General features: G+C 38.1%; 1 protein-coding gene across 3 annotated transcripts; it reads left to right on the top strand.

Moving 5' to 3' along the window:
• Window positions 1-153: 153 nt before the first annotated feature.
• Window positions 154-23,926, top strand: cep57l1 (centrosomal protein 57, like 1). Of its 3 annotated transcripts, none has more exons than XM_088938851.1 (12): window positions 154-638; window positions 939-1,122; window positions 1,772-1,955; window positions 3,414-3,590; window positions 3,854-3,975; window positions 4,529-4,645; window positions 5,819-5,896; window positions 7,527-7,616; window positions 8,109-8,189; window positions 8,653-8,906; window positions 12,799-12,943; window positions 23,382-23,926. In XM_088938851.1, exons 2-12 carry the CDS (start codon window positions 1,102-1,104, stop codon window positions 23,595-23,597), a joined length of 1,485 nt encoding a protein of 494 aa, XP_088794977.1. In that variant the 5' UTR covers window positions 154-638; window positions 939-1,101; the 3' UTR covers window positions 23,598-23,926. The 3 variants fall into 3 exon arrangements, with proteins under 3 accessions (XP_088794977.1, XP_088794960.1, XP_088794969.1); XM_088938834.1 differs by having other exon boundaries at window positions 154-397; XM_088938843.1 differs by having other exon boundaries at window positions 154-397; window positions 8,770-8,906.
• Window positions 23,927-27,238: the final 3,312 nt, after the last annotated feature.

A 27,238-nucleotide genomic window follows, 5' to 3' on the forward strand; every position in this document is an offset into this window, starting at 1 on the left:
GTGCTGTTCCAAGCTTCATCATTATCATGGTCGTCGCATGTGTCACTGCGGTTTCTGGGACTTTGAGTTCCTCATTTGTCATTGTGAAATTGCCCGAACTCATTTATCAACCGCTCTGAAACTACATCTCCCGATAATTCGTGCGCAGCGTTCAGTTATCGATGACTAGGACGGGCTTTCGCTTGTTTATCAAACAAAATGAAAAATAATTTGTGGGGTGTACGCCCGTCCTCACCCGATTATCATTCAGAAAAGTGTGAGTTAGTTCTGGTTAACACGGAAAGAGATCCAGTTGCGATACACACAGAAAGATTAGTTCAATCAACGTGACGATGAAAGAACTGTATGTGAAGATTAACCTTCATTGTTGTTTCCCTGTTTTGCATTTGGACTACACGTATGTACTGTATTCTCATGTCAGAAAGACACCATAAGTTATTTACTTTTTGATAAGTCGATAAAAATTTAAGATGTGCTTGGTGACCTGAAATAACATACTTAAACAAGAAATCTTCATGACCAGATAAGTGCCATCACTCCTGGCACTTCAGTAAGAGAGTGATATCACATATCAGTAACCTGGCAGTGTGGGCAGTTGCTCCTGAAGATCTTTCTGACGCAATATAACATCTTCAAACGTTAGTATTTAAGTGTATAATCCTAAATTTATATAACGATATTAGACAAAACCATTTATTTGCACTGCTATAGTCAACAGTGTGACAACCCCTTTGATGAAAAAAAATGTGATGATCGGCATTATGGCATGGACAGACTTTTTTAGTTACCAGAAAAAAAAAAACATGAACTCAGTACTAAACACAAACGCATTATACAATATTTATCTTGTTGAAATGGGAGTGCTGAATAACAATAGTTTAAAAAACAAACAAACAAGTTGAGTAGCTGACGTTGACTGGCTTTCCTTCTACACCAAGCGGCTGCCTGCACTCCGCCCCCAGAGGCCCCAGCTGTAGGCGGAACCCGCGGGACCAGCGGCAAAGCAGGAGGGAAATTCAAACCAAGCCGGCTGGAGCCGGGAGGACAGGCGAGGGTGAAGTTGCTGGACGAGCTCCCGGTCTGACCAGTGGAGAGCCGCTCATGGAGCCGGTCCGGGATCAGGTAGCAACCGAGCAGCTTCTAGTTAAAAAAAAAAATCAAATTTCAAATCGCTGTGGATTTAGACCGGTTCTCCATCCACAGCTAACTGAATTAGCGAAACTTTTTTGTTTTGTTATGAGTTAAGGTAATTGTATTCTCTCTTGTCCCGTTACTAAAGAGAAAAAATCGGTATAATTTTAGTGTTTTCAAGTGTTAAGCCAGTGGAAATCTACTTATGTACCCGTCTTCACTGTATTTGGCTGTTTTTGTTGTTTTAGTGCCTAGTTTGATATCCGGTTTGTATGCACAGGCATATTGCCAACACGTCGTTTTAATTCTCACGTATTTGGTTTAATGTTCTTAGAGGATGTCTTGCTTAAAAGGTTCGCGTTTTATAAAGCACGGAAAATCGCAAGGTTAGCGTTACAGTTTAGACAGGAATGTATGTATCCATATAAGGATGCTGTTGTAACGCACATTTTGAAGTTGCAGGTATGAACAAATTAATTTTAAAACTCCTCAGCTGCAACCTGTAATTTGTAACGAGAAAACAAGTAAGGATGAAACACGATAAAGTGCTATAGATATGGGGGATGTACTGTAAATGTTCACGGGTTATTTGGTGTTTCGTTAAACCGCATTTAATTCGCCTATTCATGTTTTTTTCCAGAATATAACTGTGGGATCTCCATCTAAGCTCAGCTTTTTCGGAAGTTTTTATCTACCTCCCGAGAAAGTGTCAGCTCCTTGGCTGACTCGCTGTAAGCAGCCTCTAGCCCCCACAACAAGCTGTGGCGGCGCCCAGAGACTCAATATTGAAACTCATGGAGGAAAACCTGAAGCCAGCAGTGCAGGTAAGAAGGACCGTACACGACGCCTAACGACAGCCCACAGAGCTGGAAACGGTCAGAGGGTTGAACAATGTCAAGGAAAGATTACTTAAATCAAATTTTCACAGGAGATCGTTTTTACTGTCGCGCCCTTGAATGATAATACAGATAATACATTTATATTTCTGTGTTTTTTGCAAAGAATACAAAGCGAAGAATAGCGTGATAGGCATACTCGAAAGTATTCGACGTTAGAGAATGGCATTGTGGGTAGCAAAATAAGTCGTTCTAGTTGTGCGTGTTGACGTTTTGACAAAGCAGTGAAAGATCTCGAGTTTAGCTTATTGGTTGTAGTATTCTTGTAGTCCTCCTTAAGATTTTACTGTTTTAATGTTAATGATGAAGAGATGCATAATTTAACAATTCGTGTGCATTGACGGAAAATCTACACTGTAGTGTTTGATACTGAATGGGATTCCAGAGCTTTCAAAACTGTATTTAATATGTATGTCTAATTGCTCTGCAAATAGTGCCACTGCATATCCTTTAAATTCATTTAATTGTAATGTCCTAATAGTACACGGTATAAACTGTTTTGCTCTTGTTTTCTAAAGAAATGTATCTCTCTTTTGAAAATTTTCATTAAACAGTAATTGTCCCCTATACAGTATATTACAGGATCAACATAAACAGATTAAAAGATTGTAAATATAATCCTTTATTTACATCCCTGTTTTGATTAAATTGTGTTAGTCAGGCCTTTGGTGTTAGTTGGGCCTGATATGTCTAATCTTTTAACAAGACAGGAGGGTCCAACTAACCCACCGAGGTATTATAAAGTTCTACGTATGTTTGATCAAGCAGATTTTAAGTTCTATCTGTTCTTTAGCGTAGACATTTTTATTAATATGTTACTCTGTATGACACGGTTTTTGCTTAATTGTTGATGGTTGAGTTTTTTTAAAGAATTATGGGTTTAAAGAAGCCATTGTGTTGTGGTGCTAACTTGACCTTTGTAAGAGTATCAGTTGCCACTGTTTGGATAATTCTCCTTTTCCTTCACTTCCTTCTGTTGGATATCAACAATTTTGTATGTAAGTTATTGTTTTCAAAGCAGGTTACTAGACTTGTGTACACATTTGTGCAATATTAAAACTTAGATTTACTGTATTTCATTTCATTAAGGTTATTATTGGTTACCTTTTTGTTCATGAAACCGAGCTAAGATGTCATGTTACAGAGTGTGTAGTTAACTGAAAATAAAGAAATGGTGGTGTAGAAGAGATTCATGTGGAATATATTGGTTTAATACTTGACAATATGTATGCGTCTTGTAGGAAACACAATTTTCCTATTTTAAAAATATCCATGATGTTTATGGCTAATAGATAAGCTTCATCCAGATAGTTATAGCCCATTTGTGGGTGAAAACCTGGGTGCTTCCTTTAGTGTGGGCTGGATGTGCCTGTGTTGTTCTGACAGCTGTGATCGCAGCCCTGAAGACGCTGCAGGAGAAGATTCGGCGCTTAGAGCTGGAGAGAGCTCAGGCAGAGAGCAGCATGAGGCAGCTCTCCGAGAATGCCCAGTGGTATAGAGGGGAACCTGAGCAGCCAAAGACCTCAAATCTCGACGTGCAAAAGGGAGCTACGCAAGATACAGGTACTTTGCGCTTTCTTAAATCGTCAGAGATGATTTTTTTAAAATGTATTTCACGGACAAGTTGATTTCTATTGGAGAATCTTTTTTTTTCTTAGATTTTATGGTAGAATATGAAAAGATGGCTCTGCAAAGGATTGTGGGCTTTTCCAGCTCAACTCTTTGAGTTTCACAAATAAACAGCAGGTTTTTCATTTGTGACCAGCTCGGCAAGCTTTTCTTCTGTGCCCTTTGCGGGACACCTTATTGTTTTAATCTTTTCATAGAGCTCGTCGCTCAGCTGCACTCCGCAGAGTCCCGCTGTTGCCTTCTGGAGAAGCAGTTGGATTACATGAGGAAAATGGTAGAAAATGCAGAACATGACAAGAATGCCATCCTAGAAAAACAGGTGCTTTTCAAGTGTATAGTGGCATTGATAATGTAAGCTGCCTTATTTAAAGACCCAGAGAATAGTGAAACCCATTTAGCTCTCCGGAAACATTACAGAATTCTGTGGATTTAACAGGATGACCAAGTGAAAATATACTCTTGCACGCTTTGCTTAAATTATTATTGCCTTTGAATTGACATTCATTTGTAAGTTGCCTTATGAAGACAGATGTTACAGCAACATACTTTCAGAAGAGCAGTTGTTTGGTTTATCTTATGCAGGATTAATCTTGAGCTTAAATGAACATATTAAGTAATGTATCCAAGTCTCTTTTAATTAGTATTTGTGAAACCATGCTTTGTTTTGGTCTGTTCTTGTAATGGAGTTTTTACTGCAAATATAATTAGCTGTAAATATGATTTGTTTAATGTTGAATGCATAATCCTAAAGGGCAAACCATTAAGTCTCTGAAAAGCATCTAAAGTGTATTAAATGTGTACATTGAGTCTTGTTTAAATGTTTTGATTTTCTTTAAAAATTAAATTTAATTTGTAAAATTCTTGCCTTTCAGGTCTCGCTTCAAAAAGAAAAGTTAAAAGACCAAAAGCAAGTCCATAGTAAATTAGAAAAGCTGGAAATGCTGGAACAAGAGTGTCTTAGACTTACCAGCACTCAGTCTAAGGCAGAGGTAGGCATGCTTCAGTGCTTCCGCAAAGTGAAATGCAGAGTAGTTTCTGAAAAAAAAATTGTCCTGTTTCTTGCAGTTTTTTTTATTCTTAGTTTGGTAAGATTCTTCATTTTCTGCACCGAGGCAGTTTCTCTAATAGTGGCAACTATATTATTTTATTCTTAAGAAATGAACTGTTGGAAAAGAATAACTTTTTTTCTGTAGGTCTTATGAATGATTTCAATTTTAATGAGCTTTTATCAAGATACGTGGGTGGTTTTTAAGAAATGTTACATTGACATATAGCTTAAAGTTTACACTGCTTGTAGAGTAAGTGAAGATAAATTTTAAAATTCTTGTGCAATAAATTTAGTACCAGATTATTGAAATTGCCTGACATTTAACAATCTGTTTACTAATGAGATGGTGAAAAAAAGTGTGATCACGGATGGTATAAATTATAGTATGAAGTGCATCAGAATTATAAATGTCTTTCTTTATTTTTGTTTATACATTTGTTTTGCAAATTTAACTGCAAGGGAAACAGCTGCCTCAGCAATGGGCTTGTAGCCTCCTAATGGAAGCCTATTTTTTTTGTCAATGCAAGCCTTATCTTCAGCTCTTTATCTTTGAACACTGTGTGACTTGTTTTGTGTTTTCTTTATGAAGAAAATATTTAATCTGCAGGCTGTTACCTTTTTAAGATATATCCAGTTCTTCTTAAATATCCAAATAGCAAATATAGTCATAACATTTAAAAATAATAAGATTTCTCTTAGCTTTATTAGAGCAAGAGTTGACATAAGGTCAGGATTAGCGTAATGTAGAATTAATGTGCAATACATATAGTTAAGAATATTATAATTTCAGTTTACAAGACTTGTCTATTTGTTAAATTTGCTAAGAAATAAATAGGGACCAATTTGTGACTTTGTCAAGCACAAGGTTTTCTCATAGTTTCATGCAGTATTTTGAGTGAATTCATTTAGTTTTGAGAAAGTATTAATGCTTTGTCTTTTAGAATATATCATTATATCATACAGATGAGCAAACTATACATTTTGGAATGCTGTGAAAGAACATCTAGTCCTTGTTTTTATCCATGTGACCTTAGGGTCTTAGTCTTTCTTCCAGAGTTGTTGATAATTTAGGGATCTTGAAATCTGATTGCCTTCTCCTTCATGTCTCTTTTAGAAGAAGATTCAGCAGCTGGAGCACAAGCTCCTTGAAGAAGAGCACCAGCGGAAGCTTATCCAGGAAAAGGCAGCTCAGGTAGGTTTCACATGTCTGCACTCGACTTAGGAGAAATATGGAGAGTTCAGTGGCTTTCTTCCATCTTGTCTTAGAATAGATATCAAGAATGGTAATTAAAGTGAAAAAAGAGAGGAAATCATTCTAGCTCATTTGGTAGTTAGTAGCTAAATGGTCCAGAGGTTTCTCCAGGTGAGTCCAGATCAATCCAGAAAGCCAGGATATCGGCTTTAACATTGTGGCTCAGTAGCTTGTTCCATGCTCCCACTACCCTGCTGTTCTACATTTTAAATGCAGTTCCACATAGTTTCTACTTGTGTCTTCTAGTTTCTGGTTCACTGCTTTTTCTAAATTATTAGTTGTCTTTTTTGGGCTGACTTTGTCAAACCCTTTCAAAATTTTTAATACTTGGGCCATGTCCTGAATGTCACATTAAATGCCCTTTCCCCAAGTCTGCACTTCTGTGACAGAGCAAGTGTGGACTTAAAACACATGAGCGTTCAAGGGTGCATTGTTATAAAAAGGGTGATGGGACACACTCGTACGATGTCACTCCTGGGTTACACGACTCATTGTCAAAGTGCTTTCTGTTGTTGATGCTTCTTTTGCAGTGGCTACGTGCACGTCTGCAGAGAATCATTTAAAATAAATTTTCCTTTTCCGCTAGCAGTTTGATTAAATTTAGTGTCGTCTTGTCTGTCCCTCACACAAGTAGTGACATAGTAGTGACGCGTTCATTCAATTTGAGTAGGCTCGACTCAAAACGGGCGAAGTAATCTAAGGAAAAGCTAGCAATACCGCTTCAAGTTTATTGAAAACTTTGTGCTATTAAATACATTTAATCTTGTCTGTCCCATAATGCGTTCATCCATGTTGAATAGCAATGATTCAAACTGGCCAAAGCAAATAAGGTAAAGCTTATGTCAAAGCTTTGTACTATTTAATCATTCTGTGTACAAAATAGAGGTGCACCAGTGGTAAACGAACATTCAGTCGAAATAGATTGACAAAATAAAAGCTTTATGTCAACACTTCATACCTAGAATACATATGAATCTAAAGTAGCCTAATTGAATTATTTTACATAAAATAGAATGAGTTTGAAAACTAAAAAAAGTTACTTTTTACTAACGCATGAATATTTTGTTCTCCATGGCAACTTCCTTCTGCTTTGATAGGCTAGAACATGAAACGTAATCATTCCACATGGAATTTGGGGTTTCGTTCCCCTCAGTGCAGTATGCATCGATGCGGACTTCAGAGAAGGGTACATTGTGGGTGCTTGTGAAACACAAATTAGAAATGCTCACCCTCAACACTTGCAGACCTGAGTGGGAATGCACATATGAAAGGCACAAGACTGCAAGTCTGCATACTGGGACAAGTCCTTGTATGAGGTCCCCTTGTTGTCATCAATAGATCATAAAGCTTCAGTTCTTTGAGACAGTCAGAGTAGGATATTCCTTTATTCCCAGGAATGCATCTTTTTTGTTATTTTCTGGACTTATTCCAGAAAGGTTATTGCATCCTGTGTGTAATACTGTAGTCTCTGTCCCTGCTTTTGCTGTGAAAGCTTAACCTTTATCCTATTCAATCTGTTCTGGCAAATCATTGTCTGCTATATAGAACAAACTAAAAACCAACTTTCTAGCTTCAAACAGGACTGGAGATGAACCGGATTCTGCATTCTGCAGTTTCATCAGAAAGCAAACCAAGGAAAGCCGTGAAGAAGAAGAAAGCAGTAAGGGTCAGGTTTGATGCTTCACCAGATTCACTAGGACCAGTTGTAAATGTAATGACTGTAGTCTCATGACAAATTATTTGTGCAGCATCCTGAAAAGGTATTATTCATTTGAACATATTGATTAGGAAACCTAATTGAAAACAATTACAATTACAGCTTGTCTCAGCTTCCTATTAAATTATTGAAATAATTACATTTTATTGGATTAAACAGCACAGTAAACATACATGTTTATTTTTTGAAAATATACAGTCATGACAGGGCTCATCTGAAAACTTATGTTAAATATACTTGTAAGTTTCATAGAAGAATATTATCAAGTAAAGGAAATTTAAGAATCCTACTAACTCTGAGTGATACATGCAAGATGATTGTACTCTGTAACTGAAATTTCAGACCTGTGTCTAGAAATCGGAAATACTTAGCAGTATTTCTAATCCAAGAAACCAGATTCTCTTCGTGTTCAGATTCAAGTTTTTTTTTCCTCAGAAAATATCTACGGCAAAGAATGATGTTCCAAAGCCTGTGTTTTTTCCAAAGGCAAAGCAGCTTCCCTTTGTGGCTGGAACGGTGTGTATTGACGTTTCTTTATAAGCACAGCATTGCTCTCCGAATATTTGGTCCCTGCCTTATTCTTAATGCATTTGGAGCATTGTATGCTGAGTTGTGCTTCTTTTGGTCATCTTGCTAAATGGTATGTTGCTGCTTTGATTTTAAATTCCTGGGAAAACAACTTGAGTGTCATTATCTCCTTTATATAGAATTAAACGTACTTTCAGCTGACCCTTTATCTGATGCAGGTGGTAAAGCAGTGCAGATTCGGTTGTCTCTCCTGTCAAAGAGACAGTACAGTATTCAGCTCATACAGTGTTAGCTCAAAAATGTCTACTGTTCTACCATTTTCACATAAGCATGGAACATAACTCTTGGGTCTGTTGTTGCTTTCATTGCTTCGAATAAGAGCTTGGTGGATTGCCTGTACTGCATAGTTGGAAGTGATTTACTAATAACTGAGATCATCTTGTTAACCTAGTCCACCAGTCCAAGTCACTCGGTGAGAGCGAATGTGCAGAATGTCCTGCACATAATGAAGCACCATAGTCATCAGCTGTGCGACGGAAACCAGGACCTCCACATCCGCTCTCCGCAGAAAACCCCAAGGAAATCCCGGCCTGAACACGGGAGGGGCCTGCGAGGGTCCGTCTCTTCCAGCTCTGCGCCCTCCTCGGGAGGCAGCCTATCAGATCTGCTCCTAGCTTTGCAAGACGAGCTGGGACAAATGAGCTTGTGAGTATTCTACTGTGCTATTAAGTGTGTACGCACTGCTTTCCGAGGGGTTAACATTACATGCCAGTTATATGTAGACTTTCATTCACAGCAAACAGGAATTGAATTGAAGAAAATATTGACTGGAATATATTACATTCCTGTATTATATCATAATGGCCAACTCTACTACTATAGTCTTGCATGTTTTCTAGTTATGCTTATTTTAATATACTGAATAGCTCTGAGTATTCTATAACCAGCAATGATTTTGTGCAGATCAGAAATAACGTAATAGGAATCAGAATAATCTTTTTGACATCAAGTACATTTCATGTTCAAGGAATTTAGTCTGGTGTACCTGGTGTTACAGGAACATTCTACATATACCATACACCAGTGGTTCTCAAACTTTTTGGACAAAGTACCACCCCTGATCAAACCAAAGCATCCAAGTACCACCTACAAGTCATCTTCTCATTGGAACCCCAGAAAATCTCAATGACCAACATGAGCGCACATGCACACACACTCACACACACGCATATAATAATAATTAAAACTTTATTTGATATAACGCCTTTAAACGTGGCTTCTCAAAGCGCTTTACAGATGACAACAGGAACAACAACAATTAGTTGAGCAAAGCAGATCTTGAGAGCCTTGATACAATTCACAACAGATTTTAAATCGTCAGGCATTTTCTTGACGGCAAAGGTCTCGTGGTGGATGCTGCAATGCGTCCATTCATTTCTGGAGCAACCTCTCTAATTCGTGCAATTACACCGCTGTGTCAGCTTGTCATCACTCTAGAACCGTCTGTACAAACTCCGCATTTTATCCAGCTGATGACATTCTCTTCGATAAATTCATTCAGGAACTGAAATATGTGCTCTCCTGTAGTTCCTGTTGGTAGTGGCTTACAGAACAGAAAGTCCTCATGGGACATGCCCTCAAACTCGTATCTAACGTAAACGAGCAAATTGGTAAAATCGACAACATCTACAGACTCATCTAATTGCAGAGAAAAGCATCTGCTCATCTTAACGCGCTCTATCAGCGTACTTTTGATATCATCCGCCATATCAATAATTCTGTGAGTGACTGTGTCTTTCAGAGGGGGCAGCAGGTTGAGTTGCTTAGCAGCTTTTAATCCACACATAATACGTGTCAGCTCTTTTGCCAACGATAAATAAGGTTCTTCAAAAATAGTGGGGCTTACCCGCTTTAGCAATCCGCCAGCTTGAAATTTTCCCCGTTTCCGTTTCAGTAGTCCGTCTCAGAAGTTAAAAGAAGTTATTTAATGCGCATGGGAGCGAAACTGAGATGCTTGGTGTATTTTTCACAAATTAACCTAGAACAGTTCTTAAATATTTTTCTGTTATCTATCACGCTTTCCTGTGCTCACAAGATTGCCAGCGTTTGTAGTACACATTTCTTTGCTTTCCTGTGCTTACAACATTAGCTTTGTTCCAAAATCATGCATATTCTACACCTCCCTATTTGCTGGAGATAACTTTTTGAAATGCAATTGGCCACTTTCGTTCGTAGCACGCATTTCTATGCTTTACTGTGCTTACAAGATTGGCGGTGTTCCAAAATCACGCACATTCTCCTACCTCCCTATTTGCTGGAGATACCTTTTTTAAAATACAATTGGTCACTTGCGTCGTATAGAATGGAATAGAATTACATTGTAGCTCTTGTGTCCACTCAAGTATTAGCACGTGCTGTATCGTAGTACGTGGGCTGCGTATTCAACACGTATTAAAATGGAAAATATGAAAACCTGTCCCGATTTTTCAGTGCACACAACAAAGTTCCAAGGTCATATGGCGTACCAGCTGGCGGCCGCTCTGTACCATAGTTTGAGAACCACTGCCATACACAAACAAGACAATAGACCTCATTAAGACAGGGCACATATAGAGTAGCTAGTAATTTTGTTTGTTTGTTTAAGCAAAATGACAGGCCTAGGACAGAAGCTGTTCAGATACCAGCTGATTCTAGTTTTAATAGACCAGTAGCTTCTTATAGAGGGACGTTTTTTGAAACGAGTGGTGACCTGTGTCATAGGGGTCATCAGCAATTTTTCTTGTGCATTATTTTGCTCTGGAATTGTACAAATCATCAATTGAGGAAAGATGCCAATAACCCTCTCCACAAAGAGTACAGCACACTGCAGTTTGCCTTTGGAGCAAGCAGATGTACTGCCAAGCTAGTTATAGAGGCAATCAGAATGAATCTGGAAAACTGTATTAAATTGTTTGAGACGCCAAAGGTTTTCAGCTGGTGTAATCTAGTTAGACAAACAGAAATATTTTTCAGTATCAAGTTTTACCCTTTCTCTTAAGTGAATTATAACAAAATATCCAATTTCGGATATATTGTGATGGATAATTGATCAAATATTAAGATGTATTAAAAAAGGTTACAATATTAAAACATGGACAAATATCCCCATGGTTTTGACTGGTTTTAGTTGCTTTATAATCCAACCTTGAAATGCTTTCAGCGATTCATCAATCCTAGTGTGGCCTGACTGTTTGTTTCATAGACCACCAGCTCTGCAGAAACTGCTCTTTTTAGACATGCCTCCACATATTTTTACAAATGTGGTTTTGCAGGGTCAAAGAAGAAAATGTTAGTGAAACAAAAACAAACTTGCATTTCGCTCATACTTTTAAATGGTATTTTCAGATATTGACTAGAATGAACAGTCAAATTTCCTATATTACATTTTTGATTTTCTGTTTATTAACCTGTCTCCTTGATTAATTGGATAGAAGGGACGTCTTTCTATTCAATTTAATTTAATTCAATTCAAGTTTTATTGACCCATTTGGGGAATTTTGTTTTACAGCACACTCCCAACATAACACAATCACAAAGTTTACCAACCAAGAAATCAGTGCAACAGTGTTACAGCAAGATAAGGGAGAAGATAGTTACACTACATTGTTTGAAAGAGTATGTAGGTTAGGCGGTGTGTTGCATTTTACCTAAAATCAGTGACCAGCTCCTTTGTTTCTAAAACATTTTACTGCAAAAATAACTTGTTACACCATTTAGTAAAATCATTTAGAATGGGTCCATGATGGTTTTCTGGGTCCCTTCTGGAGGTCTACTGGACTAATAGGGTGGAAGGGGTGTCCAGTATTGCCTGAGGTCCATTAACTTACTAATGAGATATCTCAGGCTTAATAAAATAATTGTCGTGTATATTAGGAAAAAATTGTCAGTAGTAAACTAAAGGTTTTCTAGAATGGTAAAAGACTACTGGAAGCTCATTCATTATATCCTTGAGGACTCCCAGTCTAAGTGACGTGCAGACAACTGCAGGTGTCAATCTGTGTAAACCACCAGCATTTGCACCAGTAATGCTAAAATCCTTTCCTTGCTGATTTTACGGGTCTAGATGTCTCGTGCTTCTTGGGTATTTACTGAAGGCTGAAGAGACCTGTTCCATTGGCATTGTATAGTTGGGATAATATGATGCCTTCATTTTGGATTAATTTATTCAGTGTTTTGCAGATTGGTTCTGTCTCTTCAGAGGGCACACTCAAAGCTTCACCGTAGGTTCTGTTATTCACCACACCGTGATGTTCACTAAATCGTCGAAAGCCATTTGCGTCTGAAATAATTTCATGTGGTTTGCCAGTGTATAGGTTTCAGATCGCAATTCAACACCATAAACTTCCCTCTGCAAACAAAATCTCCCTTCACCAGAGTTTCTCCTTTATATCCAAAGTCTGTTAAAGTGAAATCTGTTAAGGCGAGGGTTTCAGCTGTGCAGGGACCGTCCATTTGTATATTTGGAAGTGGAATGCTTTTAGCAGCTGGGCGTATATGGGCTCGCGCTGGGTAGGCAGGGAGAGCCCCACAGAGCTGGATGACCTGGGTGTTGTTTCAGTGAGCACCAAGAGCTGGTGACACAGATCCAAGAGACGGAGAGGCTGGAGGTGAGGGAAGACCTGGAGCGAGAGCTGGACTCCCTGGTGAAGCGCATGGAGGTGAAAGGGGAGCAGATCTCCAAGCTGAAGAAACACCAGAAGGCTGTGAGTTGGAAGAGAAGCCGTTTTCTAGTCACGATCCACATCAATGTTATAGTTTACTTGGTACAACTTGACAAAGAAAGGCCTGAGCACTTCAATTAATGTCTGTGGGATGTGAGCAATTACCTTTAGTTTCATCCAGATTTCCTGTTCACCTGCCAGAAGCAACCATTTTTTGGTAATAGTATGTGTACCTGTGTTTACAGTAGATCTGCTGTTTGACTCTACATGCTCAAAATGCTCAGGCTGCTAAAAGAATTTATTTTCAAATATTAGCTGCAGTTTAAACATGGCCTATTAATCTGTCCTGCTTTTATTTTCAGAGTTCTTCATATTGAGGCTTTTTAACATTTGAATAGGGAGCTGTGTCAGCATGGGTAGGCTGCAAAGAAACAGGGAAAGGTTCATTCCATGATAAAAAGGTAAAGAAAAAATGCTACGTTTCGACTATGGAGCCCTTCTTCAGATGTCGGGTGTATTTATTCCATGCCTGAAGAAGGGCTCCATAGCCGAAACGTAGCTTTTTTTCTTTACCTTTTTATCATGGAATGAACCTTTCCATGATCCTTTCCATGTTTTTTTTTTTTATTTTTACTCCTGAAGTATGTTGATACTCTAACACAGTGGTTCTCAAACTGTGGTACACGTACCTGCAGTGGTACGCGGAGTGCCGCCAGGTGGTACGCCAAATGACCCTGGAACTGTTGTGTGCGCTGAAAAATCGGGACGGGTTTTCATATTTTGTATTTTAATACGTGTCGAATACGCAGCCTACGTACTACGATACAGCGCGCGCTAATAATTTAGTGGACACAAGAGATACTCTGTAATTCTATACCACTCTATAGGAATGCGTGCTACGGACGCAAGTGACCAATTGTATTTAAATAAAGCTACAGTATCTCCAGCAAATAGGGAGGTAAGAGAATGTGCGTGATTTTGGAACAATACCAACGTTGTAAACATAGGAATGCATAGAAATGCGTGCTACGAATGCTGGTAATCTTGTGAGCACAGGAAAGCGTGATAGATAACAGAAAAATATTTAGGAACTGTTCTAAGTTAGTTTGAGAAAAATACACCGAGCGTCTCTGTGTTTCTCTCCCATGCGCATGAAATAAAAACTTAAATACGGAAATAAAAACGGAAACGCGGAAAAATGCAAACTTGCGGATTGCTAAAGCAGGTAAGCCACACTATTAGGTGTGGAGAAAAAGCTGCTAAACAGCTCGACCTGCTGCCCCCCCGAAAGACACAGTCACTCATAGAATTATTGAAATGAAGTATTATATCGAAAGTACGCTGATAGAGCGCGTTAAGATGAGCAGATGTTTTTCACTGCAACTACAGATGCAGCCATTCAAAGTGTGCGTCACAGACACGTACCGCAGGTGACGTCGCTCAGTATGACGCAAGATGACGCGTGGCACCGCAGTAAGCGATTGGTTGACCGACAGGGGCACTCGTGGTCCGTTGGTCTGTCGTAGAAAGACTTACAGTAAAAACGTCTTTGCTGTGCCCGTTGTAGATATTGAATTTACCAATGAAGGGAAATCTTAGTAGCTGAGCATAAAAAGAATAGGAGCATACTGTAACGCGTGTGAAGGCCATAAACGATATTAATTTTGGAACATAAACATACAGTATATAGCTGGTCTTGGTACTTTAAAGAAAAAAATACACACCAGTATTCCATTTCTCCCTAAACATTTTAAGCTTTGAAGTCTTTAACTAACGTGATACCGGAGTCAACAAGCATACTTTTAGAATTTGATTAAAAGGGAATATAATATGGAATCGCGTATCTCAAGAAATTAATAACGATATAATTATATTCATGTTGCAAAAGAACTGCAACGGACATAAAAACTCCCTTGCTTTTAATAGAGCGTTCCATAATTTCTAACTACGAAAATGCCAGGTGAAAGGATTTGTAAACATATTTTGTTAAAGCAAGTCAGTTTTTTCCGCAACACATAAAAGACATTTTTCCAAGAAAGTTTAGCCTTTGTCACTAATGAAACCACTAAATAAAGACATAAATATAGAAATCTTAAGATTTGTTTTATTTAATGTTGGTAGCAGGATGAACTGTCAGAGTGTATATTTTGTCGCAGAGTTGCTGCAAGATGTTAACAGTGAAAAAGGTATTTAGAAATGAGTTATTTCAAGATGAAAATTTTCAGAATAATTGCAAATCTAGCAGGATAGAGAAAGCACAGAAAACTGGCAGTTAGATTGATCAGATTAGTATGAAAAGTCATTTAGCAAAGGGAATTAGAAGAGTGACAAACTAGTATACTTTAGATCTTTTTTTTCTGAACCAGGGACAATCTGATCATGTTTCCCTATAACAATAATAAAAAACTTTATTTGATATATCACCATTAAAGGTGGCATCTCAAAGCAATACAGTAGATGTAAAAACAGATAAAAGGACCACAGATTACAAAGTAAATGCATATAAGAAAGACAAGCAGGTAGAGGTGCTACCAAAATTAGAAAATGAAGCAGATACAGACACTAAGTCTTCTGAAAAGAAAGGTTCTGAGGTTAGATTTAAACTGGCCCTGGTGTGTGTGTGTTTGTGTCTGTCCTGTGATGGACTGGCGCTATGTCCAGGGTGTATTCTGCCTTGTGTCCGTCGCTTCATTCATGTGCATCCAACACACAGTTCAACGCTAGCAACTACACAAAATCTAAAATATGAGCTCTACTTGCCACTTACAGTACCAACAGTACCAGCTAACTTTAGTAGTGACATTTTCATGGATCTTTTTAACAATAAAATTTACAACATCAGACTTCAGACACAATTAAACAGGCCTCAAAAAAGTCTGGTACAAACATTTTCAGCATGGAATAAACCGTTACTTTAATGGTATAAACCTTAAATGGATTCATATTCTCAATAAGATTTGGTGCTCAGTAACATGACTTAGAAAATGACAGAAGACATACGTATCATGCTTATCCTTCTATTTTTCATAATCGTAAACTCCTTAAGGCAGTTACATTTTCTCTGTTCTGACCTGGAGTTACAGAGAAATTTAAATTCTAATAAGAGATTTGTAATGAGGAAAGTCATACCAATCACTCATACAGTACCAGGATTTGCAATTACAATACAAATACTTTCTTTCTGTATGTGTTTATTTTGCAGTTTGAGTCTATGGCATTCCTTTGGGGGTCTATACTCCAAGGCATGACTTTTTTATGTATAAACATCAGTATTTACTGCTATTAATTACTGTACGATTTATAGTTGAAATCTGAGCCTAGATATAAAGTTAAAATCTCGACAAAGCAATGTAGGAAATACAGAGAAAATAAATCCTTTCTGACATCTAAAATCAGTTTCGATCAAGGTCTCTAAAACGAACAAGAAAAAGAAGATTTTCGGAGGGCAATTACGCTGTGTTTATATAGAATAAGTGATTTATGAGCAATCTAATTTCTTGTTCGTTTAAAACAGTGAAATGTCAGCTGTAAAAGATCGCACCAGAAACAGCACTCTCTCTGCCTGTCATAGACGTTCAGGAAAGGCTGAATGAAGTCATGTCAAGTACAATAATTCGGAGATCAATAATACCAGTTGTAGGACAGTACATAAGGAGGATAAGGATTTTGAAGTTGACTCGAAATCTGATAGGTAACCAGTGCAAGGACTTGAAAACAGGTGTAATGCATCCCTGATAGGATTCTTGCTGTCATATTGTGAACATATTGAAGATTGCTCAGTGTGGATTTAATTTCCCCAGTGAACAGGATGTGCATTTATTAATTCTAGAAAAAAAGCCTTTCTTGATTTCTCTAGTTCTTAGTTTCTCTAGTTCCCTTTAAAATAAACTATTATTCCACAATGCAGAGTATTACATGGCCAGTATTTACACATGATATTTGTGATTTAAAGAAATTAACACAAGCAGCTTTTGGAGATTTAAGTGTTGGCTGAGTTATTGCAAGATAAAAGACTAGAGATGTTGGCAAGAAGAAGATAGTTTGGGGAAAGCTGAGGAATACACTTATAACAAGAACACTTCCTAATGGGGTTAGGCATACTTTTGATGAAGATGATGAAGTTAACAGACTATATGTTTACATAGATACTGAAATAAGGATTGTATTTTAGATTATGTGTAGTTGCTGGCATTGAACTGTGTGTTGGATGCACATGAATTGAAGGAATGGGCAAACATAGCTGATGCGGATCCACAGAGCCAGCATATTAAGATGTTTATAATTAGAGGCAATTTGTTTAAATAACTAGGTATGGATACTGATGTGCAAGAGAGGTGGAAAGGCTGTTTCCTTAAGCCAGCAGTATAAAATATTTTATTCTCAGTGAGATGCTGCCATTTCATAGTGGGTTTCTAACACTGTGTATAGTTCCATCCACACAGTGCCTTTACTTCCATTTCTAATCTCTTTATCCAGTACAGAGGATTTGGAGCCTATCCCAGTAAGCAACGGACACAAGGCAGAATACACCCTGGACATAGCGCCAGTCCATCACAGGACAGACAGACACAAACACACACAGACCAGGGCCAGGTTTCCCATAAACTAATTAACTTACCAGTATGTTTTGGAGTGCGAGAGGGAGTCATATCACACATATGGAGAAAAACCATGTAACCCAGAGAGAACATGTAAACCCCACACACACAGGATGGCAGGAATTGAACCTAGGACCCCAGTGCTGCAAGATAGCAATGCTAACCACTTTGCCACCATTATAAATGGATGGATATCTTAGTTATCTTTCTAGTTCACAGGTTTGCATGCATAATTTAATTTTGAAAGCCACTGAGACATCAGGTACTACTGTTGTATTTATGAAAAAGAAACAAAACAAAAAACATACTAACAACTGTGCCATCCTACTCCTTAGCTAATACATTTTATTATTCATAAACAGTTAACATTGTTAGCAAAATATTTTGAATTATATTTAACCCTATTTTTTCTTTAGTTTTGTATTTAACTTATTATATGATAGTCAGACTTAATGTATATTTGAACAATGAAAATATATTTTTACAAGATTTTACATTAAGCACTTAAAATTAATATGGTTAATAATAGTAAACTGTAACATGCTGTAACAAGATCGGTTAAACAGCGAAGAAAATGCTTTCAGAGAAAATGTTTCAGGTGTGAAGAACATAGATCTCCAATGCAATTTCAACCAAACCTGTTCCCACACACCCTGCCCCCACTACCATTAGAATATACACAAAGCACTCAAATCTTTCGAGCTAATGATCAGGTGACCCGAGAGAGAGCGAGAGAAACACCAAGGGGTGCGGAACCAGGGAACTATTTACATGGAAAACGGGCGATCTCCCCAGACTGTCCGCCCGTTTCACTGTTACCTGGATACCTCTTTATTTAGAACTCACTAACACTGATTTTTAGTTTAGAAGGATTCAAGTAGGGTTTTAGATGAAAGGCAGCGACCTTAATCAAGCCCAAATCACAATTGAACCCATTCAGAGCCTACATTACATTTTAGCGTTTCATTCTGAGCAGAAGACCCTCACACCTGAAGAAGGGGGAGGTGTTTTTCGCTGGAAATCTCGCCTGCTTCTACTTTACAACCGGAGTGCTGGCTGTGACGAATTAAACCGGTATTACAGGTTTCAATCACAGACCATGTGACATGGGAGTCAGGAAACTAACACCGCGCCACCGGATTTGATAACGCTATAAAAACGCTATAAAATAATGTGACTTGGCACAGAACAAGTTTACAGCACAGTACAAAAATGCTGACCATGACTTTAGAAGCATAAATTGCCTTACACTCAATTTAAACACAAGCTGTCTTTAGCCCTCTAAGCTGGTTCATACACAAATGTAGAGATCCAGGCTCAGAACACACAGCTTCATTAGCGAATACATATGCAGGACAACTAGAGAAGACGTTTTACAGAGGATGGATTTTTAGAAACATCCCATCAGTGACATCACTGAAGTCAACTCCTAGGTACTGTAACTGTCGTGTGGATAGTTTCACAAGAATCAGACAAAGGTTTAAGCATCGCTTGTTCTAGATAAAACTGCAAAAAAAAACCAACCACCCATAATGTACTTCTTTGCGGCTCTGTTTGCCCAAATCATATATTCACAACGTGAAATCTAGAACATAATATTACGTAACCAAAATCCGCAATATGGAAACAGAACCTGTGTAATTGTTGATAGATGATGTACTCGTAACATTTTTTCAAGACGAACTACAACATTTAAAAAATGACTTGTATGTACTTGATATCTCTAATCAATCCACGGGTCCCAGCACGAAACGAAACTAAAACGCATACCGTTTCGCGCTTCTTATTAGTTGCTCAAAAGTAATTTGACCGTATGAAATGCATAATATAAACCTAGAAACATATACGTGAGTAGTACTTAAGCACTGTAGTATCTGTGTTAAGACATCAGGATGTCTTCTATCTTCTTCAGGATGAATAAAGTGGGCCTATTTATCTATCAATCATATTTAAATAACTAGTGTTCTGTACCGTGGAACCCCTAAAAGTACCACACTTGTACCATACAACAGTAGTACCTGATGTCTCAGTGGCTTTCAAAATTAAATTATGCAATAAATAACCACATGTAAGACTCTGATGCTTAAAATGTTTAGGGAGAAAGTGGAATACTGGTGTGTATTTTTTCTTTAAACTACCAATACCAGCCATATACAGTCTGTAACGTAGGGATTTCTATACGTCTTTATTTAGTGTTTACATTAGTGACAAAGGCTAAACGTTTAGCTTCAGTAACGTGTACATATCTCCCCTTTTTATAAAACGACATGGTTGAAAACTGTTCCAGAGCCACTGTTGTTTCATCAGTGAAAAGTACATCATGAAATGCCTCTCCCTGTTCAATCCACTGGAAAAAAGAAAAGGAGCATAAAGCTTCTGATGGTCATAAACGATATTCATTTAGGAGCAGCATCAGAGGTATGTTTTTAACTGCACTGCATTGGAGAGAATACCATAGTGTGTTTTTTTTTACTCCCTGGCGGAAACTGGCTTCCAGAAGAATCAGTATGGCTCAGAGATTAAATAAAACTTCACTCGCACCAAACAAATGTATATTTCTAAATATCACAACATGATCGAATTTAAGTCATTTTAATAACAATGAATAGTCACCTATGCGTTACAATATAAACATTTATATTGATTTAAATCGCGTTTAAATCACCTTTATTTAAAACCCATAAATAAAGCTGATACTGTTTAGACTTCCAATTATTTAAAACTGTATTAAAGCAGCACGATACACAATGCAACGTAAATCGCTATCTTTGTCTTCTGTGTAATAATGTTCACCTCTCTGTCCAGCAAATTTACAGGTTAAAAACAATACTGTTAGGCTGGGAAAACGATTTTTCTCCCCCCCCCCCCCTCAAAAACCCAGTAAGTACAGTACTTACTAGTTAAAGGCTAGGCTCCCGACTACGGCGAAAGGAACCCTTCTTTCATTAGAATACAATGAACATATTTTAGCCCTGAATGAATAAATAGCAAACATGGTTTACATAAAAGACATTTTTCCAAGAAAGTTTAGCCTTTGTCACTAATGAAACCACTAAATAAAGACATAAATATAAAAATCTTAAGATTTTTAAAATGCATGACTTTGCTAAAATTTATTTGAAAATAAAAACAATTACAACCGCCAGGGGAGAGAGAGAACAGGGGAGGGATGTTGGTTTTGCATAAGGGGCGGGGCTATGGAAATTAGGTCTGTTTGGGAATGTGTAGTTACATGTTCTGGCTGTTTGTGAATTATCGTTGTTGAGTATGGAGTGTTGAGGTATTGATTTTGTGTAATGCTTTATGTTGAAAATTGAGGTGGATTTTGTTTATGATAAACAGGATAAACTGGGATGGGAGGAAGGTTTGGTTTTGCATAAGGGGCGGGATTATGATAATTGGAGGACTTTGCGAGAGTAAAATGGTTTGATATATTTGATTTTGTATTGTGGTTGTTATCTATGTTTTTGGTTGGTATTATGTTTATATGGTTGTTTTTGTTGGTTGGTTGTTATTATGGTTATTAATAATACGATCTATAGTTGAAATCTGAGCCTAAATAAAAAGAAAAAGCAAGTGATTAGGTTTATGAGCAATCTAATTACTTATTCGTTTAAAACGCTATATAAAATAAAGTTTATTATTAATTTGCTGCACAGAGCGGTGAATATTATTATGCATAAGACAAAGATAACGATCCTGATCAGTTTAGAAATCTGTGTACGCTGTAAGGTTTTTACTTCTTAAACTTTTAAAATACACGTTTTGAATAGAAAGAAATCCTCTTCCTGTTACAGTATGTATAGCAAACTAGCACGTCTTTTTTCTCCAATCAGAGGGGTGTCAGATGGTGTCAGCCAATCACCATTCTGCGTTGGGTAGCAACGGGTGACTGTTCTCAGGCGGAAGATGTAAACAGCTTAATGTTCGTGTTAAATAATTTTTTAAAATTCAATTAAACGGGCACAGTTAAGACATTAAATATACATATACATACTGTATACAGTACAGTTTGCATACGGTAATATGTTACGCAATTAAAAAATAAATAAATAAAACTGGAAGGTTCAGCACCAGCTGGATTCGAGCACACAACCTGCCCGTTGGCAGGCACGCACCTAGACCAGTCGGCTACAGTCAGCTCGCATGAGCAGGCAGGCGAAACAGCCCTACACAGCCCTGCCGCAGTACACGGATATAATCATACCGTTATTAAATTCTTGAGATACGCGATTCCATATTATATTCCCTTTTAATCAAATTCTAAAAGTATGCTTGTTGACTCCGGTATCACGTTAGTTAAAGACTTCGAAGCTTACAATGTTTAGGGAGAAATGGAATACCGGTGTGTATTTTTCCTTGTGATATTTTAAGCTCTAGTTGAATGATAGGTGTCGCATTTTAAATCATTTTCGTAGTTAGAAATTATGAAACGCCCTGTTAAAAGCAAGGAAGTTTTTATGCCCGTTGAAGTAAAACAAAATGCCTGACAAAGTATGGCTTGGACAGATTCCAAGTGCTTGTACAAATGTGCTAAAGAAATTATACTTTGAGTATACAGCTTGTCCAAAGTCATCCATTATTAATACTATTAGTAATATCTTCGGTAAAGGCTTTGATGCATAAATATTTCTGATAAAGGTAGGTTGTGTACTTTTGTCCAACTGAGCAATCTTGCTTTCATAAAATATACCAACATTTTAATGACTGAAGATTAACATGCTGTAATACACTGTTCAAAATTAAAGGCTCAAATGCTGTACATGAGAGGTTAAGCTCCCCCTGGCGGTTTTACAAGGTGACGCCGGATAGTTTCCGGCAGAGCGTCAAATGACGCGCGATTAACCACGTCACACTGCGTGACACTGCGTGATGCCGCGACACGCCCACCGGGGTATGCCGCAAAATAACGCACGCATTTTGAATGGCTGCATCTGTAGATGAGTTTGTAGTCGATTTGGCCAATTTGCTCGTTTACGTTAGATACGGGTTTGAGGGTACGTCCCGTGAGGACTTTCTGTTCTGTAAACCGCTACCAACAGGAACTACAGAAGAGCACATATTTCAGCTTCTGAATGAATTTATCGAAGAGAATGGCATCGACTGGATAAAATGTCGGAGTTTGTACAGACTGTGCTAGAGCAATGACAAGCCGAAATAACGGTGTAGTTGCACGAATTAGAGAGGTTGCTCCAGAAATGAATGGATGCATTGCAACATCCACCGCGAGACCTTTGCCGTCAAGAAAATGCCTGACGATTTAAAATCTGTTAGGCTCTGTTGTGAATTGTATCAAGGCTCGAAAAATTAATTCACATCTGCTTTGCTCGACTAAACGGGCTCACCCCTCTGACTGAAATGGTGCTTTTTTATTATTTTTATTTGTTGTTGTTGTTACTGTTTTTTTTTTCTGTAAAACACTTTGAGAAGCCACCTTTAAAGGCGCTACGAAATTTATTATTATAATATTTATTATATGTATGTGTGAGTGTGTGTGCACTCGCGCTCATGTAGGTCATTGAGAATTTCTGGAGTTCCTATGAGATGATGACTTGTAGGTGGTACGTGGATGCTTTGGTTGGATTAGGGGTGGTACTTGGTCCATAAAGTTTGAGAACCACTGCTCTAACAGAACCATTGTAGGTACATGTGATTTAATTATAATTCTTAGTCTGCCATATAGTGCTTCATTTTTCTCCATTAAACAATGTAATGGGTATTTCAAAAGGGAAAGTGAGGAAAATGTGATGATCTTTAGTACAATGTGACATGTAACACTTAACTGACTACTGTGAGTAGCCATGTTTGGGTGGGATGGACAAGTGAACGCGCCTGTTGTCCTCTTCCCTCAAATGCAGCTTGGGTTATTCCTCTCTCCGCAGGTAGAGACATTGAAGCAGAAGTCCAAGATGGCAAAGAGGCAGGCACCCAGGGCTCAGCCGAGGACAGGAGGAGCAAGCAGAGTGGAGTCCGCACGATGCTCTAGCCCCTGTAAGACCGCTCAAGGACAGAGGAGTCAGGATAGCCTGCAGCTCCTGAAAAAAGTCCAGAAGCTGCAGCTGCACCTGAAGAAGGACGACATCGTGTGGGAGCAGTAGCTGCCTGGACTCCTGTGGGACGAGGGCAAGAGAAGGGGGTCATTCCCCCCATTTTCATCTTTCCTCACTGGAGTGTGGGATCTCTCTGCGGCGGAACGTGTCCATCAAAGGCACAGAGACATCGCTCCATCTTTTCCTAGGAGTTGAAAATGCATTGGAAAATGATTATCTTTAAGAGCTCCTTTTGTGTTCCTGGCTCCTGCTTTTAAAATTTGTTTTCTTTTTCATAATTAATATATTTTTGGATGGATGTAAATGTGCAGTACACCTTGTAATCTGTTTTGCTCTGTATTTTAATTTTTACAATAAAATTTAATATTTTGATTGCCTTTTCGTCTTACATGATTGGCTGTCTTGATGTTCTTGCTATGCTTCAAGAGACAAGCATGAGGTTTTTAAGACAAGCAAGTCCAAGACTTCAGTAAACCCAAATTAGGTTCCTAGTCCAACTCACTATGATATTCAGTGTGGAGGAGAGAGGGGGAGAGGGTTAACCCCCAGTTTTACCATTCACTAATTTTTTAACAAGATTGTCCACTTCAGGGTTATGGGGGAGCAGGAGCCTATCCTGGCAAGCAATGGGTGCAAAGCAGGGCACATCCTAGATGGGACGCCAGTCCATCACGGGGCACACACACCAGGACCAGTTTTCCCAAAAGCCATTAACGTTCCTGCATGTCTTTTGGACTCTGGGATGAACATACAAACTCTGTGCTAATGGTACCCTGTGAACTGAAGCTGTGAGGCAGCAATGCTAAGCACTGTACCATGGTGCTGCTCCAGTTAGTTTTTTTCAAATTAATATATTTTTTAAACTTCTTAAAGCCCAGCCATAAGTTTTTGGGAAGATAAAGATTTCTAAAAGCCTTCAACCCGTTTGAATGCACCGAACAACACGAATCCACCGACGATGTGAAGATTTATCAACACATACTGTATTTAATGTTTACTGTATTATTTTAGGAGGAGAGGAGATGATTAAATTCATGCTTAAACACTTTTTCGTTAACACCGAACACTTGGATCACAGAGTAAGAGGGGGCTTAGTCTTTCTTTCTTGGCCGTCTGTCCTCTGGTTGTCTCGGTCAGGGTTCAAACGGTTGCCTTAACACCATGAGGCGCTTGTCATGAGATGGCCCGTTAGTTTGTGTAAAGAAATGTCTGCTTCTTTCCTACACTGCACTGTCTATAATTTAGCTTGCATTTCATGTCCTCGTTTTCATTGTTTTTAGAATACAAACGATACCTTTTCACACCCTTCGACTCTCGCACATTGCTGTCTACCTATAAAAGTGTAGCTGGGTGATAAATTGGCATAAATGCTAAGGATTCGCCTGCTGTTGTGTCCAGTCTCCATAGTTACTTTCGCGGGGTAAATCCGCGCCTGCACTTGAAAGGAAACCAAGGAGAGTCAGCGACAACGAGTTCAAACACAGACGCAGAAGTTCACAGGTATGCTTGCTATACACTATATTGTGTTTTAATGTTTGGGTTACATTTTAACTAAACTAATTGAAACAGCTCAAGTCAAACCTGTTTTTTTTAATGATTTAATATGGCTCTATTTATTGCCAATTCCCATGTGTGCGTTGCATAAATACCTTTTATGGTAGATGATACCCTTTTTCTCAGGTTCTTTTTGGTATTTCGTCCTGTGCGGTTTCATAATTAAGTTCTTTTCCCGTAAACACGTTCAAGATGTACGACAAAAAAACTAGGATCGATCATTGTTCAAATATTGCCAGGTTATAAACCGATTTAAATTCCAGAAAAGTGGTTAGTCTGGAAATTGTCAGTTTGCGTCTTCCTAACGCTTCTTACAATGCACACGTTTCAATGAAATGCACAATACTTCATTGCTGCGATGCTAGTAATTATTTGCTTTGACATTCGTATAGAAGGGGGAATTGGCCCAGACCCACTGTTGTGCTGTCACAAGTCTAGTTTATTGCCTTAAGAGCCAAGCTGTGAACCACTGTAGCTGTAAGTCAGCGATGGACATGCTGTACTGTGTTCGACCGCTCGAGTGTGCATTGCGTTAGGGACATTGTGTTGAAGGTTGTAGGGGCTATTTGAAACTGTTACATTACAATCAAACGCTGAATCGAATAAAGAGGACTTAAATAGTTAAATCTTACTTCAATCTGTAACCTCAATGAAAAATAATTATAAGTAATTAATAAAAAATTAATTACTTACAGTGATTAATTTCGTTAGATGTTTCACATTATAATTAACAATTACATTTCTGCAGGATAGTAAACAGAGCATAGTTGTCAGACTTTAACTCTCCTATATATCAAAGCACAAGTAAAAGTATATTTTGCTACGTGGTTGAGATGAAAAGTAAATTAACACACAGAAGAACTAGCCTAAATACCCCGAACTGCACTTACATGCTTTAATTTATCTTGCCACTCTTTAGATGCTCAGTTCAGAAGGTTCAAGAGATTACATGTAAAAATTACAACACTGTGTAAAGCCATTCGTTATGCCAAATATTTTTGAAAATACTAGAATATACAGTGCGTAGCAAAACTATGTGCTTCCACCAAGTTTTAACTCAAGGTGAATACTGTACATACAGTATGCAATCAAAATATTTTTTGTCTTAACTTATTTTACCCAGAAAAGTATTTTGTTTGAATATCCAATATCCAAGTATAGATTTAAAATATTTATAAATATGTTATTATTCATGTACAATGCTTTCCGGAATTTTTTAGACCTTTGCACAGTTTGAGCGTGGTAAATTTGAGAGTTAATAACTGAGAGGTACCCAGACACTGCCTGGACAAGCCTGTCTCTTCTAAGTGAGTAGTCAGGTGAGCAGGAAACTGGTTAGGCATGCCACCAGGAGGCCAATGGCAACTTTTAAAGAGTTTTAAAGAGTTCAGTGGCTGAGATGGGAGAAAATGCCCATGAGGCAGCTACATCCCTGTCACTCCACAAAGGAAGTGTATAGAAAGAAAACAAAACATATGAAATCCTGCATGAGGAAGTGAAGTTTGCATCAAAGTACTCTAGTGATACTGCATACAAGTGACAAAAAGGTTTTGTGGTCAAACAAGACAAAACTGGAACTTTTTTTTTGCTCTGGCACAAACCCAGCATAGTGGGTCAATTATTCACCACTATCCCCTGGTAGTAGCAGCATTATAGTATACAGGTAGTTCTTCAGAGGCCGAAATCTTCTGGTCACTGTTTTTTAAAATCTTTCCAAGATTGCAATTGTAACACAGGGAATAGAATTGCACGCAGTTCTCTGTATAGGTTAGTACTATTGTATTGCTGCTGTGTTATCAAACACAGTCAAATTTCTGGTAAAATTTAATGAATGTGTGCATAGAATCCCAAGAGGTAATATTAACATCAACCAGGAGGTGCACTGCAGAGATTATGTAAAACAAACACAATGGAAATGTGGAAATCATTTAGATGTGCATTTAGGACTGAAAACAGGAAGCATTTTTGTACACAATGGTTTATGTGTGACTGGAACAAGCTCCCGAGCCCTGTTCTTACAGATTCCATGTAATCATTCAAGAAGCAGCAGGATGAGATGAGAAATCTATCCACAACCCAATGGCGTCCTCTCATTTGTAACCTCTAATCATTCCTCTGAACTGACCTCCACCTTC

This window comes from Atractosteus spatula, chromosome 2, assembly GCF_055471065.1.
Source record: "Atractosteus spatula isolate fAtrSpa1 chromosome 2, fAtrSpa1.hap1, whole genome shotgun sequence".
Lineage (NCBI taxonomy): Eukaryota > Metazoa > Chordata > Actinopteri > Semionotiformes > Lepisosteidae > Atractosteus > Atractosteus spatula.